Source organism: Chiloscyllium plagiosum, unplaced genomic scaffold, assembly GCF_037043375.1.
Source record: "Chiloscyllium plagiosum isolate Xiang-an unplaced genomic scaffold, Cpla_swu_hap1 HiC_scaffold_25, whole genome shotgun sequence".
NCBI lineage: Eukaryota > Metazoa > Chordata > Chondrichthyes > Orectolobiformes > Hemiscylliidae > Chiloscyllium > Chiloscyllium plagiosum.
In genome coordinates, this window is record NW_028270163.1 from 1,455,655 (window position 1) to 1,477,769 (window position 22,115).

General features: G+C 44.8%; 1 protein-coding gene across 3 annotated transcripts in view; it reads left to right on the top strand.

Annotated features, from left to right (window-relative positions):
• The window catches only part of LOC122561945 (ras-related protein Rab-37), a 253,424-nt gene that overhangs the window by 198,020 nt on the left and 33,289 nt on the right, over positions 1-22,115 (top strand). For all 3 annotated transcript variants that reach the window (XM_088000371.1, XM_043714275.2, XM_043714274.2), the window contains 2 exons: positions 7,992-8,033; positions 12,422-12,488. In XM_088000371.1, the coding sequence (XP_087856497.1) occupies positions 7,992-8,033; positions 12,422-12,488 (109 nt within the window). The remainder of the gene's footprint in view (positions 1-7,991; positions 8,034-12,421; positions 12,489-22,115) is intronic.

A 22,115-nucleotide genomic window follows, 5' to 3' on the forward strand; every position in this document is an offset into this window, starting at 1 on the left:
CCAGACCCATTCCCCTATCTTATATTTACCCCTGGCTAATAACCTACACTATGGGCAATTTAGCATGGCCAATTCACCTGATCTGCATGTCTTTGGATCGTGGGAGGAAACCCGTGCAGACATGGGGAGAATGTGCAAACTCCACATAGACAGTTGCCCGAGGCTGGAATCAAACCTGGACTCAACGGCTTGAGTTATAGGAAGAGATTGGACAAGTTTGGACTTTTTTCTTTAGAGCATAGGGACTGAGGGGGGATCTTATAGAAGTGTATAAGATCATGAAAGGCATGGATAAGGTGAATGCACTCGGTCTTTTTCTTAGGATTGGAGAATCAAGGACTAGAGAACATCAGTTTAAGGTAAAAACAATGACTGCAGATGCTGGAAACCAGATTCTGGATCAATGGTGCTGGAAGAGCACAGCAGTTCAGGCAGAATCTGAGGAGCTTCAGCAAAATCGACGTTTTGGGCAAAAGCCCTTCATCAGGAACAAAGGCAGAGAGCCTGAAGCGTGGAGAGATAAGCTAGAGGAGGGTGGGGGTGGGGAGAGAGTAGCATAGAGTACAATGGGTGAGTGGGGGAGGAGATGAAGGTGATAGGTCAGGGAGGAGAGGGTGCAGTGGATAGGTGGAAAAGGAGCTAGGCAGGTCGGACAAGTCCGGACAAGTCAAGGGGACTGGAAGTTTGAAACTAGGATGAGGTGGGGGAAGGGGAAATGAGGAAGCTGTTGAAGTCAACATTGATGCCCTGGGGTTGAAGTGTTCCGAGGCGGAAGATGAGGCGTTCTTCCTCCAGGCGTCTGGTGGTGAGGGAGCGGCGGTGAAGGAGGCCCAGGACCTCCATGTCCTCGGCAGAGTGGGAGGGGGAGTTGAAATGTTGGGCCACAGGGCGGTTTGGTTGATTGGTGTGGGTGTCCCAGAGATGTTCCCTAAAGCGCTCTGCTTGGAAGTGCCCAGTCTCCCCAATGTAGAGGAGACCACATCGGGAGCAACGGATACAATAAATGATATTAGTGGATGTGCAGGTAAAATTTTGATGGATATGGCAGGCTCCTTTAGGGCCTTGGATAGAGGTGAGGGAGGAGGTGTGGGCACAGATTTTACAGTTCCTGCGGTGGCAGGGGAAAGTGCCAGGATGTGAGGGTGGGTGGTAGGGGGGGCGTGGACCTGACCAGGTAGTCACGGAGGGAACGGTCTTTGCAGAAGGCGGGAAGGGGTGGGGAGGGAAATATATCCCTGGTGGTGGGGTCTTTTTGGAGGTGGTGGAAATGTCGGCAGATGATTTGGTTTATGCGGAGGTTTGTAGGGTGGAAGGTGAGCACCAGGGGCGTTCTGTCCTTGTTACGGTTGGAGGGATGGGGTCTGAGGGTAGAGGTGCGGGATGTGGACGAGATGCGTTGGAGGGCACCTTTAACCACGTGGGAAGGGAAATTGCGGTCTCTAAAGAAGGAGGCCATCTGGTGTGTTCTGTGGTGGAACTGGTCCTCCTGGGAGCAGATACGGTGGAGGCAGAGGAATTGGGAATACGGGATGGCATTTTTGCAAGAGATAGAGTGGGAAGAGGTGTAATCCTGGTAGCTGTGGGAGTCGGTGGGTTTGTAAAAAATGTCAGTGTCAAGTCGGTCTTCACTAATGGAGATGGAGAGGTCCAGGAAGGGGAGGGAGGTGTCAGAGATGGTCCAGGTAAATTTAAGGTCAGGGTGGAATGTGTTGGTGAAGTTGATGAATTGCTCAACCTCCTCGCGGGAGCACGAGGTGGCGCCAATGCAGTCATCAATGTAGCGGAGGAAGAGGTGGGGAGTGGTGCTGGTGTAATTACAGAAGATCAACTGTTCTACGTAGCCAACAAAGAGACAGGCATAGCTGGGGCCCTTACATGTGCCCATGGCTAGCCCTTTGGTCTGGAGAAAGTGGGAGGATTCAAAGGAGAAATTGTTAAGGGTGAGGACCAGTTCAGCCAAACAAATGAGAGTGTCGGTGGAGGGGTACTGTTGGGGACGTCTGGAGAGGAAAAAACAGAGGGCTTGGAAATCCTGGTCATGGCGGATGGATGTGTAGAGGGATTGGATATCCATGGTGAAGATGAGGCGTTGGGGGCCGGGGAAACGGAAGTCTTGGAGGAGGTGGAGGGCGTGGGTGGTGTCTCGAACGTATGTGGGGAGTTCCTGGACTAGGGGGGATAGGACAGTGTCGAGGTGGTAGAGATAAGTTCAGTGGGGCAGGAGCATGCTGAGACAATGGGTCGGCCAAGGTGGTCAGGCTTGTGGATCTTGGGAAGGAGGTAGAACCGGGCAGTGCGGGGTTCCCGGACTATGAGGTTGGAAGCTGTGGGTGGGAGATCTCCTGAGGTGATGAGGTTGTGTATGGTCTGGGAGATGATGGTTTGGTGATGGGGGGTGGGGTCATGGTCGAGTGGGCAGTAGGAAGAGGTGTCCTCGAGTTGGCGTTTGGCTTCAGTGGTGTAGAGGTCAGTGCGCCAGACTACCACTGCGCCCCCTTTATCCACTGGTTTGATGGTGAGGTCAGGATTGGAGCAGAGGGATTGGAGGGCTGCACGTTGTGAGGGTGAGGGGTTGGAGTGGGGGAGGGGGGTAGACAGGTTGAGGCGGTTAATGTCCCGGCGGCAGTTGGAAATGAAGAGGTCGAGGGCAGGTAATAGGCCAGCGCGGGGTGTCCAGGTGGATGCAGTGTGTTGGAGGTGGGCGAAGGGGTCCTCGGAAGGTGGGCGGGGGTCCTGATTGTGAAAGTAAGCTCGGAGGCGGAGGCGACGGAAGAAGTGTTCGATGTCACGGCGTGTATTAAATTCATTGATGCGTGGACGGAAGGGGATGAATGTGAGTCCTTTGCTGAGAACTGATCGTTCGTCCTCAGTGAGTGGGAGGTCTGGGCGGATGTTGAAAACTCGGCAGGGCTGGGAGCTGGGAGCTGGTGTGGGTGTGGAGCTGGGAGTGGAGTCGGAGCCAGTACCTGGAGTGGGTGTGATGGTGGGGGGAATGGGGGTGGAGGCATGAGCAGGGGTAGTGCTCCCCTCGGGGTTCTGGGGGGTGGGGATAGTGACAGTGGGGTCTGTGGGGGGCGTGTCAGCAGAATGCAGGTGAGTGGTGCTGGTGGGGGCGGAAGTGGTGGCAGACACGGCAGTAGGGGTGGTGGAAGTCACTGAGCGTGTGACATCGGCGATGATGTGAGGGCCGGAAGTGGCTGTGGGAGTGGCCATGATGGGGGCAGAAGTGACATCATCAATCAGCGTGGGGGTGGCAGCTGCATCGGCCACGTGGCTAATGGCGTTTCCGAGGCCAGGGGAATCTTCTGGAATGTTTGAGGAGCGCTGGTTATGGAGGTGGGTGGATAAAAGTTTGTTGTACTTACAGTTTTTGATGTTTGAGATGGACTTGAAATACTGTTTGTTGAGAGTATGAATTCTCCTAAGGATGTGGTACAGAGTGGGTCCTTTGCAATTCTGAGAGAGTGTGGCCCTCAGCTGAGGCAGGGCTGACTGTAGAGAGGTTACATAGGGTAAGAATAAAAGGGAACCTGAAGGGTAACTTTTTTACACAGAGGGTGGTATGCATTTGGAATGAGCTGCCAGTGAAAGTGGTTAAGGCGGGTAGATTAACAACATTTAAAAAGTATTTGGACAAATACAAGGATAGAAAAGGTTTAGAAGGATATGGACCAAATGTGCACAAATGGGGCTCGCGTATTTGGACATTTTGGCCAGAAAGGACCAGTTTAAGTCAAAGGGCCTGTCTCTGTGCTGGAGGACTCCATGACTCTAAGAGAGATTGGACAGATTGGGTTTGTTTTCATTCAAGCAGAGGAGACTGAGAGGGGATATTTTGAGATATGTTGGGCATTGCTGCCTCACAGCGCCAGAGACCTGGGTTCAATTCCCGACTCAGGCGACTGACTGTGTGGAGTTTGCACATTCTCCCCGTGTCTGAGTGGGTTTCCTCCGGGTGCTCCGGTTTCCTCCCACAGTCCAAAGATGTGCAGGTCAGGTGAATTGGCCATGCTAAATTGTCCGTAGTGTTAGGTAAGGGGTAAATGTAGGGGTATGGGTGGGTTGCGCTTCAGCGGGTTGGTGTGCACTTGTTGGGCCGAAGGGCCTGTTTCCACACTGTAAGTAATCTAATCTAATCTAAAATTATGAGGGCCATAGATCAAGTGGAGAGGAAGGAACTCTTCTCTTTGATGGAGGGATCAGTGACTCGGGAGCATAGATTTAAGGTAAGGGGCAGGAGGTTTAGAGGAGATGTGAAGATAATATCTTTCAGCCAGAGGTGGTGGCAATCTGGAACTCTCCACCTGTAAGGGTGGTAGAGAAAGAAACCCACAACATTGAAGAAGTATTTAGATGTGTGGCCACAATGCCAAGGCTATGGGTCGAGTACTGGAAAATGGGATAAGAATGGTTAGGTGATTGTTTCTGACTGGCACAGACTTATTTGCCAAATGGCCTTTTTCTGTACTGATCTCTGTGCTGTATTGAACATACTGCCAGGAAATGAAGTTGAGGTAGGTTGAATGGAGGCATTCAAGTGGGCATTGGAGGTTATTTCGATAGAAATTGTGTGCATGGATATAGGAGAGAAGCAGGAATTTGACACTTGATGATAAATACAGTACAGACACAATGAACTCCTGCATCATAACAATTCTGTGCTTCTGTGAACTGACCGAGTTTCTCCTGGCCGTTGTAACTTTTGAGTAATTTTCTCAAACAAGACAAAAATGCATTTCAACTCCTTTATCTATGAATTTCGACACCAGGTGAATATTCCTTGCTGAACCAAAGCCATGAATTAAACCTGCCCCATTATCAACCCCCTCCCCACATCATACATGTCAGTGAAGCTTCTCCATCTCCAGTTTAAATTTCCTAAAATGTCTTTCTAATTGAAATTCAGATTCAAGTCATCACATTTTGCTCATTTTTCCTCTCTCCTATTCTTGAGTTAATTTTTTTTCATTTCTTGTCTTTTGCGTTCCAAATTACTGGAGTTGCATTTTTCTTCCTCCAATATCTCAATGCTCTGTGATATCTTAGCATCCAGTTTTAAATCTATTTCTAACTTTTCTACCAATACTTTTAAATTCATTTTTAGCAGACCTGAAGGGAGAATTCCTCTCACTTGAGGAAAGCTTCAGCAATATGCATCTCTTTTAGCCTTTCATTGATTAAAGTAAAGGTCACTGTCAAATTGGGTTTGTTTAAAGCCTGTGTACTTATCTGAAGCTGTTGGTTTGAAATCATGCAGGAACCTTCAATTTATTATGACCCCTTTCATAAACCAACAACCAACCAGACTAAAAGCACTTTGAACGAAATGCTATATTTACAGGCAGACTATACTTTAAGCCACATAACAATATAGTCTACCCCTTTTATTTTAACATAACCGAAAAAATACACTTTGCACATATGTATTACAATCTCCTTTACGTAGATATATGTATTAGGGCGGCACGTTGGCTCAGTGGTTAGCACTGCTGCCTCACAGCGCTGGGGACCTGGGTTCAATTCCCACCTGAGGCAACTGTCTGTGTGGAGTTTGTACATTCTCCCCTTGTCTGTGTAGGTTTCCTCCGGGTGCTCCGGTTTCCTTCCACAGTCCTAAAGATGTGCAGGTCAGGTGAATTGGCCATGTTAAATTGCCTAATAGTGTTAGGTGCATTAGTCAGGGGTAAATGTAGGGGAGTGGGTCTGGGTGGGTTGCTCTTCGGAGGGTCAGTATGGATTTGTTGGGCCAAAGGGTCTGTTTCCACACTGTAGGTAATCTAATCTAATCATACAGTTTTCCTGAGGTCAGTCCGAGGTGATACTTAGGTCCCTAAGAGACTGTTTCTAATCTTCCCCTTTCTCAGCCTGAAAACATCAGGTTTTTCACAGTGATGTATTACTGGAAACTTGTCGATTGAACTAAAAGCTGAGCAAATTTTAAAGCCTCATTTTAACTCCCCTCAAGTTTGTGTCCATCAGCATTTCTGCAAAATGCAACACAAAGACTTTCAGCTTCTAGCTGCTCTGTCCCTCTCCTTAATCCTGGCAGACTAACTGTTCGCAAGTTTTCAAGACTATCTTAGAAATCCTTTCCCTCTTGAACTCCATGTTCATGGCAATATATTCAGAAATGGCAATTGGAACTAAATGAACAGTTTATGGGCGGCACGGTGGTTAGCACTGCTGCCTCACAGCGCCAGAGACCTGGGTTCAATTCCCGACTCAGGCGACTGACTGTGTGGAGTTTGCACGTGTCTGCGTGGGTTTCCTCCGGGTGCTCCGGTTTCCTCCCACAGTCCAAAGATGTGCAGGTCAGGTGAATTGGCCATGCTAAATTGCCCGTAGTGTTAGGTTAGGGGTATGGGTGGGTTGCGCTTCGGCGGGGCGGTGTGGACTTGTTGGGCCGAAGGGCCTGTTTCCACACTGTAAGTAATCTAATCTAATTTAATCTTAAAGCACAGACATTTAATACCCAAGATCCTCAATACTTTTTTGGGAATTGGAAATTCAAAGTCCATCAAAGTCTATCAAAGTCCAACATGAAAAGCTTGCACATATTCCCAAGAAATCCTTTCAAGTCAGTCTTTGTCAATCAAACAGGTTTTTGTTGTTGGGCAGACTTCAAAAGAAATCACTTGACTCCATTTTACCTCAATTTAAAAACCCAGTCCCAAAGCATATCTGTTTTATAAACCACAAAATTGTTTATCCAGTTCATTTCTGAGAGAGGCTAATATACCCTGTCATGTAACAAAATCTATTGATAACAAGGTGTCTAATGAATGTATACAATTCACCACAACCTTGATTCAACAAAAAGCTAGTCTAATTTGAAGACCAGTTTTAACATGGTGAATATAAGGTCTGGGCAGCAGTTTGTGCAGCTTCACCTAGACGCTCTCTTGAACATGCCATAATCCAACTCCTTTCTTAGGAGCAGGAAGACATCATGCAGCCCCTTGAGTCTTTCCCACCATGCAATGATGTTATAGCTGATCTAAAACCACACTCCCTATACTTGCCTCTGTGCATATCCCTTTGTATCATTCAATAAAAAGATCCAGTTTCAAATTGGATTTGCCAATTGTCATTCGTAGAGAGTTCCAAATTTCCTTACTGTTTAGAAGTGGTTCTTGATTTCACTTTTGATGGAGCTGCCTCAGGTATTTTGCTAACTTCTAAGAGAGTGACAGCACTAAAGTTGCAGGTTGGTGCAAGAACTTCCTATTAACTGCTGGATCCATGGGGTTAAAACAAAACAAAAGAAATAAGACCAAGTACCTTCCATTTAAAAGAGTGAGATGACAGAATTATTTAGATGGTGATGGGGTGCTATTTTGAAGTGGCTGCGTAAGTCATACATTCCTGACTGCTACTTGGTGAAGAATAGCACTGAAGCTAATCCTTACATGCTTTCGTAAGCAGTTATTTAACACAATATAAGCACATACCACCTAACCTAAAATACAGTCTGTATCTATTACAAGGGATGCAAGATTCATTTAAAACTCAGTTAATTAATATATAATTGTCAGTTGGTGGGATCTTTGGGGACAGAGGAGCCGAGCTCCACTTGAGACAAGCAGTACAGGTGAAATTTTCCAGTGGTGAAGGTGTAATGGCACTTTTTAATAACCAATTACAGAAAGCAACTGCTCAACAATTGATTGATCTCATATTGTGACATTGTAAACATTTATGTAACTGTCAATAGTTCATAACATGTCATTATATGGAATTTATCAATCATTGATAACGTACCAGTTATTTTGGATGCTGGATGGTTCAGGGTGACCAATGGTTCATGCAGGATGGAAGCTCAGCATGCACTGTGGTTGAGAAATAGATTAATATTTCTTGAAATGTTTTCAAATTGAAATTTGAATGACACTAGTCAATGGTAGTGTGTTGACTGGAAACTGTTCAATATATCCACTATTCTTGCTGCTAGCATTTCCTACTGCTAATCAGTTTCCCCTTTTGTTTTACAGAATAAGGTGGTGGTTGTGGATGGGGTCAAAGTCAAGCTACAGGTCAGTGCTTTGTGACAACAACTGGAATGAAACCAATGTCAATCACAGTGCACACTTTCCACTGAAAAACACCACACATTCCCATCGAATCTAGGAGCAGTTCTGTACAGCTAATCTTTGCTGATTTACCATAAGTAAGATACTACTTGGAGAAATTATAAATCAACTTTGTTAAACCACCCCCTCTGCCTCAGGAAAACGCCACAGCTAATGTAACATTACCAATATCTCCCACAAATACCACATTCCCCCCAGGGAAATGCTGACATACTCCCCATTGGGGACCCCTGATAAATACTTCACACGTCCCTCCGGGACCTCCTGTAATTACTGACTCCGTTCCCCAGGGGAGCACACATAAATACTGACACACTCCCAAGGGACACCCTGGAAATACTGACACTCTCCCTGGGTACAACATGTAAATACTGACACACACCCCAGGGGACCCCCTATAAATACTGACACAGTCCCAGAGACTCTGTATGGTCTAGTGGTATTATTGCTAGGACTGTTAATCCCACATAATGTTCTGGGGACCTGGGATCAAATCCTGCAACAGCAGGTACTGGTAATTGAATTCACTGAAATCTTTTAAAATCTGGAATTAGGAGTCTAACGATGACCATAAATCCATTGTCGATTGTCAGAAAAACCCATCTGGTTCACTAATGGCCTTTAGGGAAGGAAACTGCCATCCTTACCTCATCTGGCCTGCATGTGACTCTAGACCCACAGCAATGTGGTTGACTCTTAACTGACCTCTGGGCCATTAGGGATGGGTAATAAATGCTTCCTGAAGAAGGGTTAATGCCCGAAACGTCGATTCTCCTGTTCCCTAGATGCTGCCTGACCTGCTGCGCTTTTCCAGCAACACATTTCCATCTCTGATCTCCAGCATCTGCAGACCTCACTTTCTCCTCAATAAATGCTGCCTAGCCAGTGATGCCCTCACCTCATAGAATATGAGTTCAGATTGAGGCTGTTAAATGCCTTTATCTGTCTGATAGACAAAAAGGCTCCATGTCAGAGATACTGATACTGTGGTACTTGACTCTGAATGAGGCAGTAGTAAAGTCAAGGATTGTCATATTGTGTGCAGTTCTGGTCTCCTTCCTATTGGAAGGACGTTGTGAAACTTAATAGTTTTGGCAAATAGGGTAAAGGAGAATCCAAAGGGATTGGACTCATACATTAAGGACAAAAGAGTACTAGGGAGAGAAGAGGATCCCTTAAAGATCGGCAAGGCTGCCTATGTGTGGAACTGCAAGAGATGGGACAGATCCTAAACGAGTATTTACATCAGTGTTTACTGTGGAGAAGGATATAGAAGATAGAGAATGTGGGGAAATAAATAGCAAAAACTCGAAAAATGTCCATAATACAGGGGATGTGGTACTAGACGTGTTAAAACACATAAAGGGCTATAAATCCCCAAGACCTGTCAAGTGTTACCCTGGAACTTTGTGGAGGCTAAGGAAGTGATTGCTGGATCCCTTGCTGAGATATTTGTATCAATGATAGCCACAGGTGAGGTGCTGGAAGACTGGCTAATATGGTGCCACTATTTAAGAAAGGTGTAAGGTAAAGCCAGAGTACTATAGACCGGTGAGCCTGACATCGGTGGTGGGCACATTGTTGGAGGGAATCCTGAGGGACAGGATTTACATGCATTTGGAAAGACAAGGACTCAGTTGCTCCCGATGCGGTCTCCTCTACATTGGGGAGACTGGGCACCTCCTAGCAGAGCGCTTTAGGGAACATCTCCGGGACACCCGCACCAATCAACCACACCGCCCCGTGGCCCAACATTTCAACTCCCCCTCCCACTCTGCCGAGGACATGGAGGTCCTGGGCCTCCTTCACCGCCGCTCCCTCACCACCAGATGCCTGGAGGAAGAACGCCTCATCTTCCGCCTCGGAACACTTAAACCCCAGGGCATCAATGTGGACTTCAACAGTTTCCTCATTTCCCCTTCCCCCACCTCACCCTAGTTCCAAACTTCCAGCTCAGCACTGTCCCCATGACTTGTCCGGACTTGTCCTACCTGCCTATCTCCTTTTCCACCTATCCACTCCACCCTCTCCTCCCTGACCTATCACCTTCATCCCCTCCCCCACTCACCCATTGTACTCTATGCTACTTTCTCCCCACCCCCACCCTCCTCTCGCTTATCTCTCCACGCTTCAGGCTCACTGCCTTTATTCCTGATGAAGGGCTTTTGCCCGAAACTTCGATTTCGCTGCTCCTTGGATGCTGCCTGAACTGCTGCGCCTTCTAAGAATCTGATCTGAATGTGGCCTCTAATTAGGGATAGTCAACATGGCTTTGTGCTTAGAAAATCATGTCTCACAAACTTGATTGAGGTTTTTGAAGAAGTAACAAAGAGATTTGTTGAAGGCAAATCGATATGGACTTCAATAAGGTGTTCAACAAGGTTCCTCCTGGTTAGTCAGGCTAGATCACACGGAATACAGGGAGAACTAGCCATTTGGGCACAGAACTGGCTGAAAGGTAGAAGACAGAGGTTGGTGGTGGAGGGTTGCCTTTCACACTACAGGCCTGTGACCAGTATTTATCTAAATGATTTGGATGTGAACATAAGAGGAATGCTTAATAAATTTGCAGATGACATCAAAATTGCAGTTGTGGTGGACAGCGAAGAAGGTTACCTCAGAATACAAAGGGATCTTGATCAGGTGGGCTATTGGGCCGAGGAGTGGCAGATTGTGTTTAATTTAGATAAATGTGAGGTGCTATATTTTGGAAAGGTAAATCTGGAGCAGAACTTATATACTTAACAGTAAGGTTCTGGTGAAAAGAAAGAGTCCTTGGAGTGCAGGTTCATAATTCTTTGAAAATGGAATTGCAGGTAATCAGGATAGTGAAGAAGGAGTTTAGTATGCTTGTCTTTATTGGTCAGTGCAGTGAGTAGAGGAGTTGGGAGGTGATGTTGTGGCTGTGCAGGACATTGGTTGGACCACTTTTGGAATACTGCATGCAATTCTGGTCTCCCTGCTATAGGAAGGATGCTGTGAGACTTGAAAGGGTTCAGAAAAGATTTACAAGAATGTTGCCAGGGTTGGAGGGTTTATGGAGGAGGAGAAAGTGAGAACTGCAGATGCTGGAGATCAGAGTCAAGAATATGTTGCTGGAAAAGCACAGCAGGTCAGGCAGTATCCGAGGAGCAGGAGAATCGATGTTTCATGCCCGAAATGTCGATTCTCCTCCTCCTCAGATGCTACCTGGCCTGCTGTGCTTTTCCAGCAACATACTCTCGACTTGGAAGGTTTATGTTATTGGGAAAGGCTGCCGTTGGTGAATGGAAGGAAATCAGAGTGGAGATGCACAATAGGCCAGAATTGCAGGAATACAGAAATCTCAGACGAATCATAAAGATAGAAAGGAGGGATTTGAAAATAGCATTTCATGTATAAACCACTCAACCACCTGTGGAATTCATTACCACAGGCAGTAGTTGATGCCAAAACATTGAATGTATTAAATGAGACGACTAGGTATAGCACTTGGGGTGAATAGGGTCAGAGATTTATGGGGAGAAAGCAGGATTAGGCTGTTGAGTTGGGTATGGGCCAAGAGACAAGTTTGGGTTGGGATACCTGGTCAGCATGGACGAGTTGGACCGAAGGGTCTGTTTCTGTGCTGTACATCTCTATCACTCTATGATCAGCCATGATCGTGATGCATGGAGGAGCAGGCTCCTGTCTTCTATTTTTCTATGTTTCTAAACTGCTTGATTCGGTTTTATCTGCTTACCAGGTATCTGCTTCTCTATTTACAAAACTTCCAAATCCTTGAATTAGATTTCAAAATGGAACTGATTCCTGTTTATCTGTTGTCTTGATATATGATCCATAAAAGAAAACTTCAGTTAGATTTCAGACCAGCGAGTTCACTCATGCCTTTCAGGAAGGGGCCTGTCAACCTTTGAGTCAACCACACAAAGCCAGACTGACAATGTCCTCAGGGCAATAAAAAAATGGCAGCAAAGACTGTCCAGATTCTGAGGATAAATTTATAAAATACATAATTAGACTCCAATTCCATTCACACATGTGTGAGTATGTTTTACACACACATGGTAAAAGGATCCATTTAGACTTAGATGCTGCCAGACCTGCAGCTTGTTTGCAGCACTTTCTGTTTTTATTTTAGATCTCCAACATTCACAGTGCATTGCTTTTATTTGAGGATGTAGATATCACTGTTCGAGTGAGTGGAAGAGGTCATGGGACGCACACTTCCATTACACTGATTCATAACTCTATGCCTCAGTACATCCTGAATGTATTTTCACTAGGTTCTGTGTTAATCGAGAGTGGAGTGTTGACTAATTGAAATAATGAGGGTCTGTATCTATTTCCAGATCTGGGACACAGCTGGACAGGAGAGGTTTCGCAGTGTCACTCATGCTTACTACAGAGACGCTCAAGGTAGGACTGCATTGTGGTGAATTATCAGATTGCTGAGATCACATCTCACACGTTGCTGGCATTGAACCAGGCCCTAGTGTTGCTGTTAAGTTCACATGGTAAACCATTGAGAAGCTGGAAGTGTGAACTGAGGAGAGGGAGAAAGCAGTCATACAATATAGTGACAAAAGATGGTGCAGTCAGTCTATTAACACGAGACCCTGTCATGTTTTCTTGCATTAATCTGGAAGCAGAAAGTATATCCACTGGATCCTCTTGGGGGAATGCAAAAATGTGGAGTTGAGGCCACATTCAGATCAGATTCTTAGAAGGCACATGGCTTAAACTAATTGCTTGGACTTATTTACTGGAAATCTCATGTCTAGTTTTATGATTGTCAGGAGTTAATTTGTTTTGGATATGGAGCCAGTTGAGATAACAACCTATTGCAAGGGAGAAGCTCCCAAGCCCAACCTCTGTCTTTCTCAAATAATTGTTTTGAGGATCTAGTTTGATAACTGAAACACTAAATCTACTATTCACCTGTAAAACCTCTACAAAGGTTTCTTCTCAATGATTCTGGAGTGAACTTGATCTGCAAAGATCACAGTGAGAAAAGCCTGTATTCATGAGTACCAGAAGCATTTGGAATATTCCATATCGAATGCGATTCCTTTTGGAAATAGATCAGTTTTGATTTTCAAAATTAATCTCCGCAGAGAAAGTTCTAGTTTCTCTTTAATTGGTTTGTGTGCATGGTAGTATTGAGCAAGATAGATACTTGCACTTCCATATTTCAAACTCTGTTAATTATCCTTCCATCTTTGTCAAATAAATCTTATAATAAATGAATAATATGGTTCCTTAATGAAGAAATCTGGCAGATGGATCTTTTTAATTCTAAACCTAACATGGATAAGTATATGATTGTTTTATGCAGTTCCCAATATGAGCAATCAAGAAATAGGACATATAGTTAATAAGTTTGCAGATGACACCAACATTGGAGGTGTAGTGGACAGCGAAGAAGATTATCTCAGAGTACAATGGGACCTTGATCAGATGGGCCAATGGGCCGAGGAGTGGCAGATGGAGTTTAATTTAGATAAATGTGAAGTGCTGCATTTTGGAAAGGCAAATCAGGGCAGGACTTATATACTTAATGGTAAGGACCTGGGGAGTGTTGTTGAACTAAGAAACCTTGTGGTGCAGGTTCATAGTTCCTTGAAAGTGGAGTCTCAGGTAGGTAGGATAGTGAAGAAGGCATTTGGTATGTTTGCGTTTAATGGTCAGTGCATTACATGTAGGAGTTGGGAGGTCATGTTGCAGCTGTACAGTACATTGGTTTGGCCACTTTTAAAATACTGCATGCAATTCTTTTCTCCCTATGATAGGAAGGGTGTTGTGAAACTTGAAAGGGTTCAGAAAAGATTTACAAAGATATAGCCAAGGTTGGACGGTTTGTGTTATTGGGAAAGACTGAATAATCTGGGCTATTTTCCCAGGCGCATCCAAGGGGGGTAGTGAAGGTAGCGGGAAGCAGGGATGTGATAGGTCCAGGGTGCTAGTAACATTTCTGTATTCTGCATTTTTTCTATCAGACTGGAAGGTAAACAGTATGGCTTTAATCTAGAGTCTGCACTTTGCTCGAGCATGTTTGAGAGAGTATGAGTTCCCAAAATGGAGGCAGATTCGGAATCTGTTTGCTACTGAGATCTGACTCATGATTACTAAGATCCTAGATTAGAGTGGTGCTGGAAAAGCACAGCAGTTCAGGCAGCATCCAAGGAGCAGGACCTAATCGAGAATCTGGTTTCCAGCATCTGGAGTCATTGTTTTTACCTCACGTCTCACTAAGACCTGAGTGGGAGTGGGCCGTGCCGTGTGTGACACTGGTTCGTGGCATTGTTAGTGTGAGAAAGGAATGTGATCTTTTTTCTTTTTCCTTTATTCATTCATGGGATGGAGCATTGTTGACTAGCCCAGCATTTATTGCCCATTGCTCTTAATTGCCCAGAGGGCAGTTAAGAGTCAACCACATTTCTGTCGGTCTGTAGTCACAAGAAGATCAGACCAGATAAGGATGGCAGTTTCCTTTCCTAAAGGATAGTAGTGAACCAGATGGTTTTGCTGACAATTGATTATGATTATTAGATTCTTAATTCCAGATTTTTTTACTTAATTCAAATTCCACCATTAGCTGTGGCAGATTTCAAACCCAGATCCCCAGAACATTATCTGGGTCCCTGGGTTAACATTCCAGCGATAATACACAAGGCCATTCCCCTCCCGATGGTATATAGCAGGGAAGCAATGGCCTAGTGGTTTTACATCCATTACTAAATCATTACTCTAGAAACCCAGGTTAGGTTCTGAGGTTCCTAAGGGTTACAATTCCATGTAGACAGATGATGGAATTTGAATCCAATCAAACAGTCAGGCATCAAAAGACCAATGAGGACCATGGGACAATTGTCAATTGTTGGAAGAACCCATCATGTTCACAAATGTCACTTAGGGAAGGCAACTGCCGCCTGGTCTGGCCTATTTATGACTCTAGATTGACAGTGATGTGATTGACTCTGAACTGCTCCTGTGGGAAATTAGTAATGGGCAGTTAATGCTGGAGGCCCACACACCATGAATGAGTATCCTTGCCAATGGTAGCAGTAGGAGGATAGATGATTGGGAAGGAATGGTTTAAAATGGTTAAAGTAAGCTGAGTTATTGTCAACAGGGTTGAAAAGGGAGATCCGGACATGTGCTAAGACCATAGGAAGTGGTCTTTGTGCAGAGAGGACCACAGGGCAACAGTAAACATCCAAAGGCTGAAGTCAAGATAAAGGACAATGTACAGCTGACAGCTTGCAAAGCAAGTTAACTGCCTTGTGCTCAACTAGAGATGGAATTTTGGAGCTGGCTAGATTAAATCAAAGCTACTCTAATATTGACTTCTCCCCAGTATCAAACATACTCTGATAACAGATATCGCCCTGTATCAAACATTCTGATATCAACTAGGTGAAAGTGAGGACTGCAGATGCTGGAGATTAGAGTCAAGAGTGTGGTGCTGGAAAAGCTCAGAAGGTCAGGCAGCATCCAAGGAGCAGAAAAATAAACGTTTCGGGCAATAGCCCTTCATCAGGAATGAGGCTGGGAGCCTCGGGTAGAGAGATAAATGGGAAGGGGTAGGGCTGGGGAGAAAGTAGCTGAGAGTGCAATAGGTGGATGGAGGTGGGGGTAAAGTTCGGACGCAGGTCCTGGGCCTCCTCCATCGCAACTCCCTTACCACCTGATGCCTGGAGGAAGAACGCCTCATCTTCCACCTCAGGACCTCCTGGTCCTCGGATGCTGCCTGACCTGCTGTGCTTTTCCAGCACCACACTCTAGACTCTGAGATTTACATATCACCCAGTAACACACCCACTCATTTCGGATATAATCTGATATCAAACACACTCTGATGTCAGATATTGCCTGGTATCAAAAACATGCTCTGATAGAACATAGAACATAGAACATAGAACAATACAGCACAGAACAGGCCCTTCGGCCCACGATGTTGTGCCGAACATTTGTCCTAGCTTAAGCACCCATCCATGTACCTATCCAATTGCTGCTTAAAGGTCACCAAAGATTCTGACTCTACCACTCCCACAGGCAGTGCATTCCATTCCCCCACCACTCTCTGGGTAAAGAACCCACCCCTGACATCTCCCCTATACCTTCCACCCTTCACCTGATATTGGACATTGCCCGATATCTCACATACTCTGATATTGGATATCACCCAGTATCGCACATACTTTGATATGGGATATCACCCACTATCAAGCACATTCTGATATCAGATATTGCCTGGTATCAAACACACTCTGATATCGGATACTGCCTGATATCTCACACACTCTGATATCAGATATCAGAACATATGTGATACTGAGCAATATCTCACATCAACCAGTCTCTCTCACACTCTGAGATCGGATATCGACCAGTATCTCACACACTCTGATATTGGATTTTGCCCAGTCTCAAATACACTCTGATATCAAATATCACCCAGTCTCGAATGTACTCTGATCTTGCTTATCATCCAGTAACACACTCTGACATTGGATATCTCCCAGTATCTCACACACTCTGATATCAGATATTGCCTAGCGTCACACATACTCTGATATCAGCATATCGCGAGGCATCAAACATGCTCTGTTATTAGATATCACCCGGTAACACACACACTCTCTGATATTTAATATTGCCCAAAATCACAGACACTCTGATATTAGATATTGCCCAGTAACACACGGACTCTAATATCAGATACTGCCCGGTGTCAAACACACTCTTACATCGGATATCGCCTCGGTAACAAACACATGCAGATGTCGGATATCGCCCCGTAGCAAACACATGCTGATGTCGGATATCGCCTCGGTAACAAACACATGCTGATAACAGATTTCACCCGTTATCAAACACACACTCTGATATCAGATCTCGGCAGATATGAAACACACTCAATATCAAACAGACTCTGATATCAGAAATCGCCCGGTATTACATACATTTTGAATTTGAATATTGCCTGGTATCTCACACTCTGATATCAGATATAGCCCAGTATCTCACACACTGTGATGTCAGCTATCTCCCAGTATCAGACACACTCTGATATCAAATATCGCATAGTATCAAACTCACCCTGATGTCTGATATCACTAGATGTCACTAACACTCTGATATCAAGTTAAAAATCACACAACACCAGGTTATAGTCCAACAGGTTTAATTGGAAGCACACTAGCTTTCAGAGTGACGCTCCTTCATCAGGTGATTCATCACCTAATGAAGGAGTGTCGCTCCGAAAGCTAGTGTGCTTCCAATTAAACCTGTTGGACTATAACCTGGTGTTGTGTGATTTTTAACTTTGTACACCCCAGTCCAACACCGGCATCTCCGAATCATGACTCTGATATCAGACATCACCCTGGTAACAAATACACTAATATTGGATATCGCCCATTACCAAAATACTCTGATATCGGATATAACCCAGTATCTCACACACTATGATCTCAGATACCTCTCAGTATCAGACAAACTCTGATATTGGATATCGCACAGTATCAAATGCACTCTGATGTTGGATATTGCCAGGTGTCACAAACACTCTGAAATTGGATATCATTTGGTATCAAACACATTCTGATATTGGATATATCCCAGTGTCACACATATTTTGATGTGGGATATCACCCAGCATCACTCACATTCTGATATCAGATATCGCCTGGTATCACATTCATTCTGATATGGGATATTGCCCGGTATCTCTCCCACTCTGATATTGGATATCAACCAGTAACTCATACATTTTGATATCTGATATTGCCTGATACATTGATATCAGATGTTGCTCAATATTGAACAAACTCTGACATTGGATATCCCCAGTAACTCACACATTTTCATATTGTATTTTGCCCAGTGTCACACACATTCTGACATGGGATAATGCGGTAAGAAATGCACTCTGATATCAGATATTGCCCCGGTAGCAAAGACACTGATATTGTATAGCATCCGGTATCCAAACACATCCAAACATGGATATTGCCCAGTATCGAACACACTCTGGTAACGCACACACTCTGATATTGGATATCTCTTAGTACCAATCACACTCTGATACCTAATATCACCCGGTATCAAACATACTCTGATGTCGGATATACCCAGAAATGCACAAACTCTGATATTGCATTTTGATGGTATCACATCTACTCTGATAGAGACATAGAGTCGTGGAGATGTACAGCATGGAAACAGACTCTTTGGTCCAACCCGTCCATGCCGACCAGATATCCCAACCCAATCTAGACCCACCTGCCAGCACCCGGCCCATATACCTCCAAACCCTTCCTATTCATATACTCATCCAAATGCCTCTGAAATGTTGCAATTGTACCAGCCTCCACCACATCCTCTGGCAGCTCATTCCATACACATACCACCCTCTTGCGTGAAAATGTTGCCCCCACCCCCCAAGAAAAAGACTTTGTCTATTTATCCTCTCCATGCCCCGCATAATTTTGTAAACCTCTCCAAGGTCACCCCTCAGCCTCAGATGCTCCAGGGAAAACAGCCCCAGCCTGTTCAGTCTCTCCCTATAGCTCAAACCCTCCAACCCTGGCAACATCCTTGTAAATCTTTTCTGAACCCTTTCAAGTTTCACAACATCTTTGCGATAGGAAGGAGACCAGAACTGCACGCAATATTCCAACAGTGGCCTAACAAATGTCCTGTACAGCCGCCACATGACCTCCCAACTCCGGTACTCAATCCTCTGACCAATAAAGGAAAGCATACCAAACGCCTCCTTCACTATCCTATCTACCTGTGACTCCACTTTCAAGGAGCTGTGAATCTGAACTCCAAGGTCTCTTTGTTCAGCAACACTGTCTAGAACCTTATCATTAAGTGTATAAGTCCTGCTAAGATTTGCTTTCCCAAAATGCAGCACCTCGCATTTATCTGAATTAAACTCCATCTGCCACTTCTCAGCCCATTGACCCATCTGATCAAGATCTGTTGTAATCTGAGGTGACCTTCTTCGCTATCCACTACACCTCCAATTTTGATGTCATCTGCAAACGTGCTAACTATACCGTTTATGCTTGCATCCAAATCATTTATATAAATGCAAGGTTTGTGAAGGTTTGTATAAATGACGAAAAGTAGAGGACCCAGCACCGATCCTTGTGGCACTCCACTCGTCACAGGCCTCCATTCTGAAAAACAACCCTCCACCACCACCCTCTGTCTTCTACCTTTGAGCCTGTTCTGTATCCAAATGGCTAGTTTCCCTGTATTCCGTGAGATCTAACCTTGCTAACCAGCCTCCCATGGGGAACCTTGTCGAACGCCTTACTGAAGTCCATATAGATCACATCTACCGCTCTGCCCTCATCAATTCTCTTTGTTACTTCTTCAAAAAACTCCATCAAGTTTGTGAGACATGATTTCCCATGCAGGGGGGGTAGATATAGGACTGATGTTAGGGGTAGGTTCTTCACTCAGCGAGTCGTTAGTTCATGGAATGCCCTGCCAGTAACAGTGGTGGACTCTCCCTCTTTATGGGCATTTAAGAGGGCATTGGATAGGTATATGGAGGATAGTGGGTTAGTGTAGTTTAGGTGGGCTTGGATCGGCGCAACATCGAGGGCCCAAGGGCCTGTACTGCGCTGTATTCTTCTATGTTCTATGTTCTATGTTCTAAAGCCATGTTGACTATCCCGAATCAGTCCTTGTCTTTCCAAATACATGTACATCCTGTCCTTCAGGATCCCCTCCAACAACTTGCCCATCACCAAGGTCAGGCTCACCAGTCTATAGTTCCCTGGCTTGTCCTTACCACCCTTCTTAAACAGTAGCACCACATTAGGCAACCTCCAGTCTTCCGGCACCTCACCTGTGACTATCGATGATACAAATATCTCAGCAAGAGGTCCATCAATCAATTCCCAGCTTCCCACAGAATTCTAGGGTACACCTGCTCAGGTCCTGGGGATTTATCCACCTTTAACCATTTCAAGACATCAACATTTCCTCCTCTGTAATATGGATATTTTTCAACATGTCACCATCTATTTCCCTACATTCTATATCTTCCATGTTCTTTTCCACAGTAAATATTGATGCAAAATATTCATTTATTATCTCCCCCATTTTCTGCGGCTCCACACAAGGGCCGCCTTGCTGATCTTTGAGGGGCCTGTTCTCTCCCTAGTTACCCTTTTGTCCTTAATGTATTTGTAAAAACCCTTTGGATTCTACTTAATTCTATTTGCCAAAGCTATCTCATGTCCCCTTTTTGCCCTCCTGATTTCCCTCTTAAGTATACTCCTACTTCCTTTATACTCTTCTAAGGATTCACTCGATCTATCCTGTCTATACCTGGCATTATGCTTCCTTCTTTTTCTTTACCAAACCCTCAATTTCTTCAGTCATCCAGCATTCCCTATACCTACCAGCCTTTCCTTTCACCCTAACAGGAATATACTTTCTCTGGATTCTTGTTATCTCATTTCTGAAGGCTTCCCATTTTCCAACTGTCCCTTTACCTGCGAACATCTGTCCCCAATCAGGAAGGTCTTTTGCCCGAAACATCGATTTCAAAGCTCCTTGGATGCTGCCTGAACTGCTGTGCTCTTCCAGCACCACTAATCCAGAATCTGGTTTCCAGCATCTGCAGTCATTGTTTTTACCTTTTTGAAAGTTCTTGCCTAATACCATCAAAATTAGCCTTTCTCCAACTTAGAACTTCAACTTTTAGATCTGGTCTATCCTTTTCCATCACTATTTTAAATCTAATAGAATTATGATCGCTGGCCCCAAAGTGCTCCCCCACTGACACCTCAGTCACCTGCTCTACCTTATTTCCCAAGAGTAGGTCAAGTTTTGCACCTTCTCTCGTAGGTGCATCCACATACTGAATCAGAAAATTTTCTTGTACAACTTAACAGATTCCTCTCCATCTAAACCTTTAACACTATGGCAGTCCCAGTCGATGTTTGGAAAGTTAAAATCCCCTACTATAACCACCTTATTATTCTTACAGATAGCTGAGATCTCCTTACAAGTTTGTTTCTTAATTTCCCTCTGTCTATTAGGCAGTCTATAATACAATCCCAATAAGGTGATTATCCCTTTCTTATTTCTAAGTTACACCCAAATAACTTCCCTGGATGTTTTTCCAGGAATATCCTCCCTCAGTACAGCTGTAATGCTATCCCTTATTAAAAACAGGACTCCCCCTCCTTTCTTGCCTCCCATTCTATCAGTCCTGTATCATTTGTATCCTGGAACATTAAGCTGCCAGTCCTGTCCATCCCTGAGCCATGTTTCTGTAATGGCTATAATATCCCAGTCCCATGTTCCTAACCATGCCCTGAGATCATCTGCCTTCCCTGTTAGGCCACTTGCATTGAAATAAATGCAGTTTAATTTATTAGTCCTACCTTGTCCCTGCCTGCCCTGACTGTTTGACTCGCTTCTGTTCTCAACTGTACCAGTCTCAGATTGATCTCTTTCTACCTTCCTGGGTCCCACCTCCCACTTTACTAGTTTAAATCCTCCCGAGCAACTCTAGCAAATCTCCCTGCCAGTATATTAGTCCCCTTCCAATTTAGGTGTAATCCATCCTTCTACCCCAAAAGAGATTCCAATGACCAAAAAATGTGAATCCTTCTCCCATATGCCAGCTCCTCAGCCATGCATTTATCTGCTCTATTCTCCTATTCCTGCACTCACCAGCTCATAGCACCGGGAGTAATCCAGATATTAGTACTCTCAGGGACCTCCTTTTTAAATTCCTGCCTAACTCGCTGTAATCTTCCTTCAGAATCTCAACCTTTTCCCTTCCTATGTCGTTGGTTCCAATGTGGACAATGACCTCTTGCTGGCCCCTCTCCCCAGTGAGAACATTCGGCACCCTCTCTGAGACATCCTTGATCCTGGCACCAGGGAAACAACACACCATTCTGATTTTTCTCTGCTGGCCATAGAAACGTCTGTCTGTACCTCGGACTAGAGAATCCCCGAACACAATTGATCGATTGGAACGCAATGTATCCGTCATTG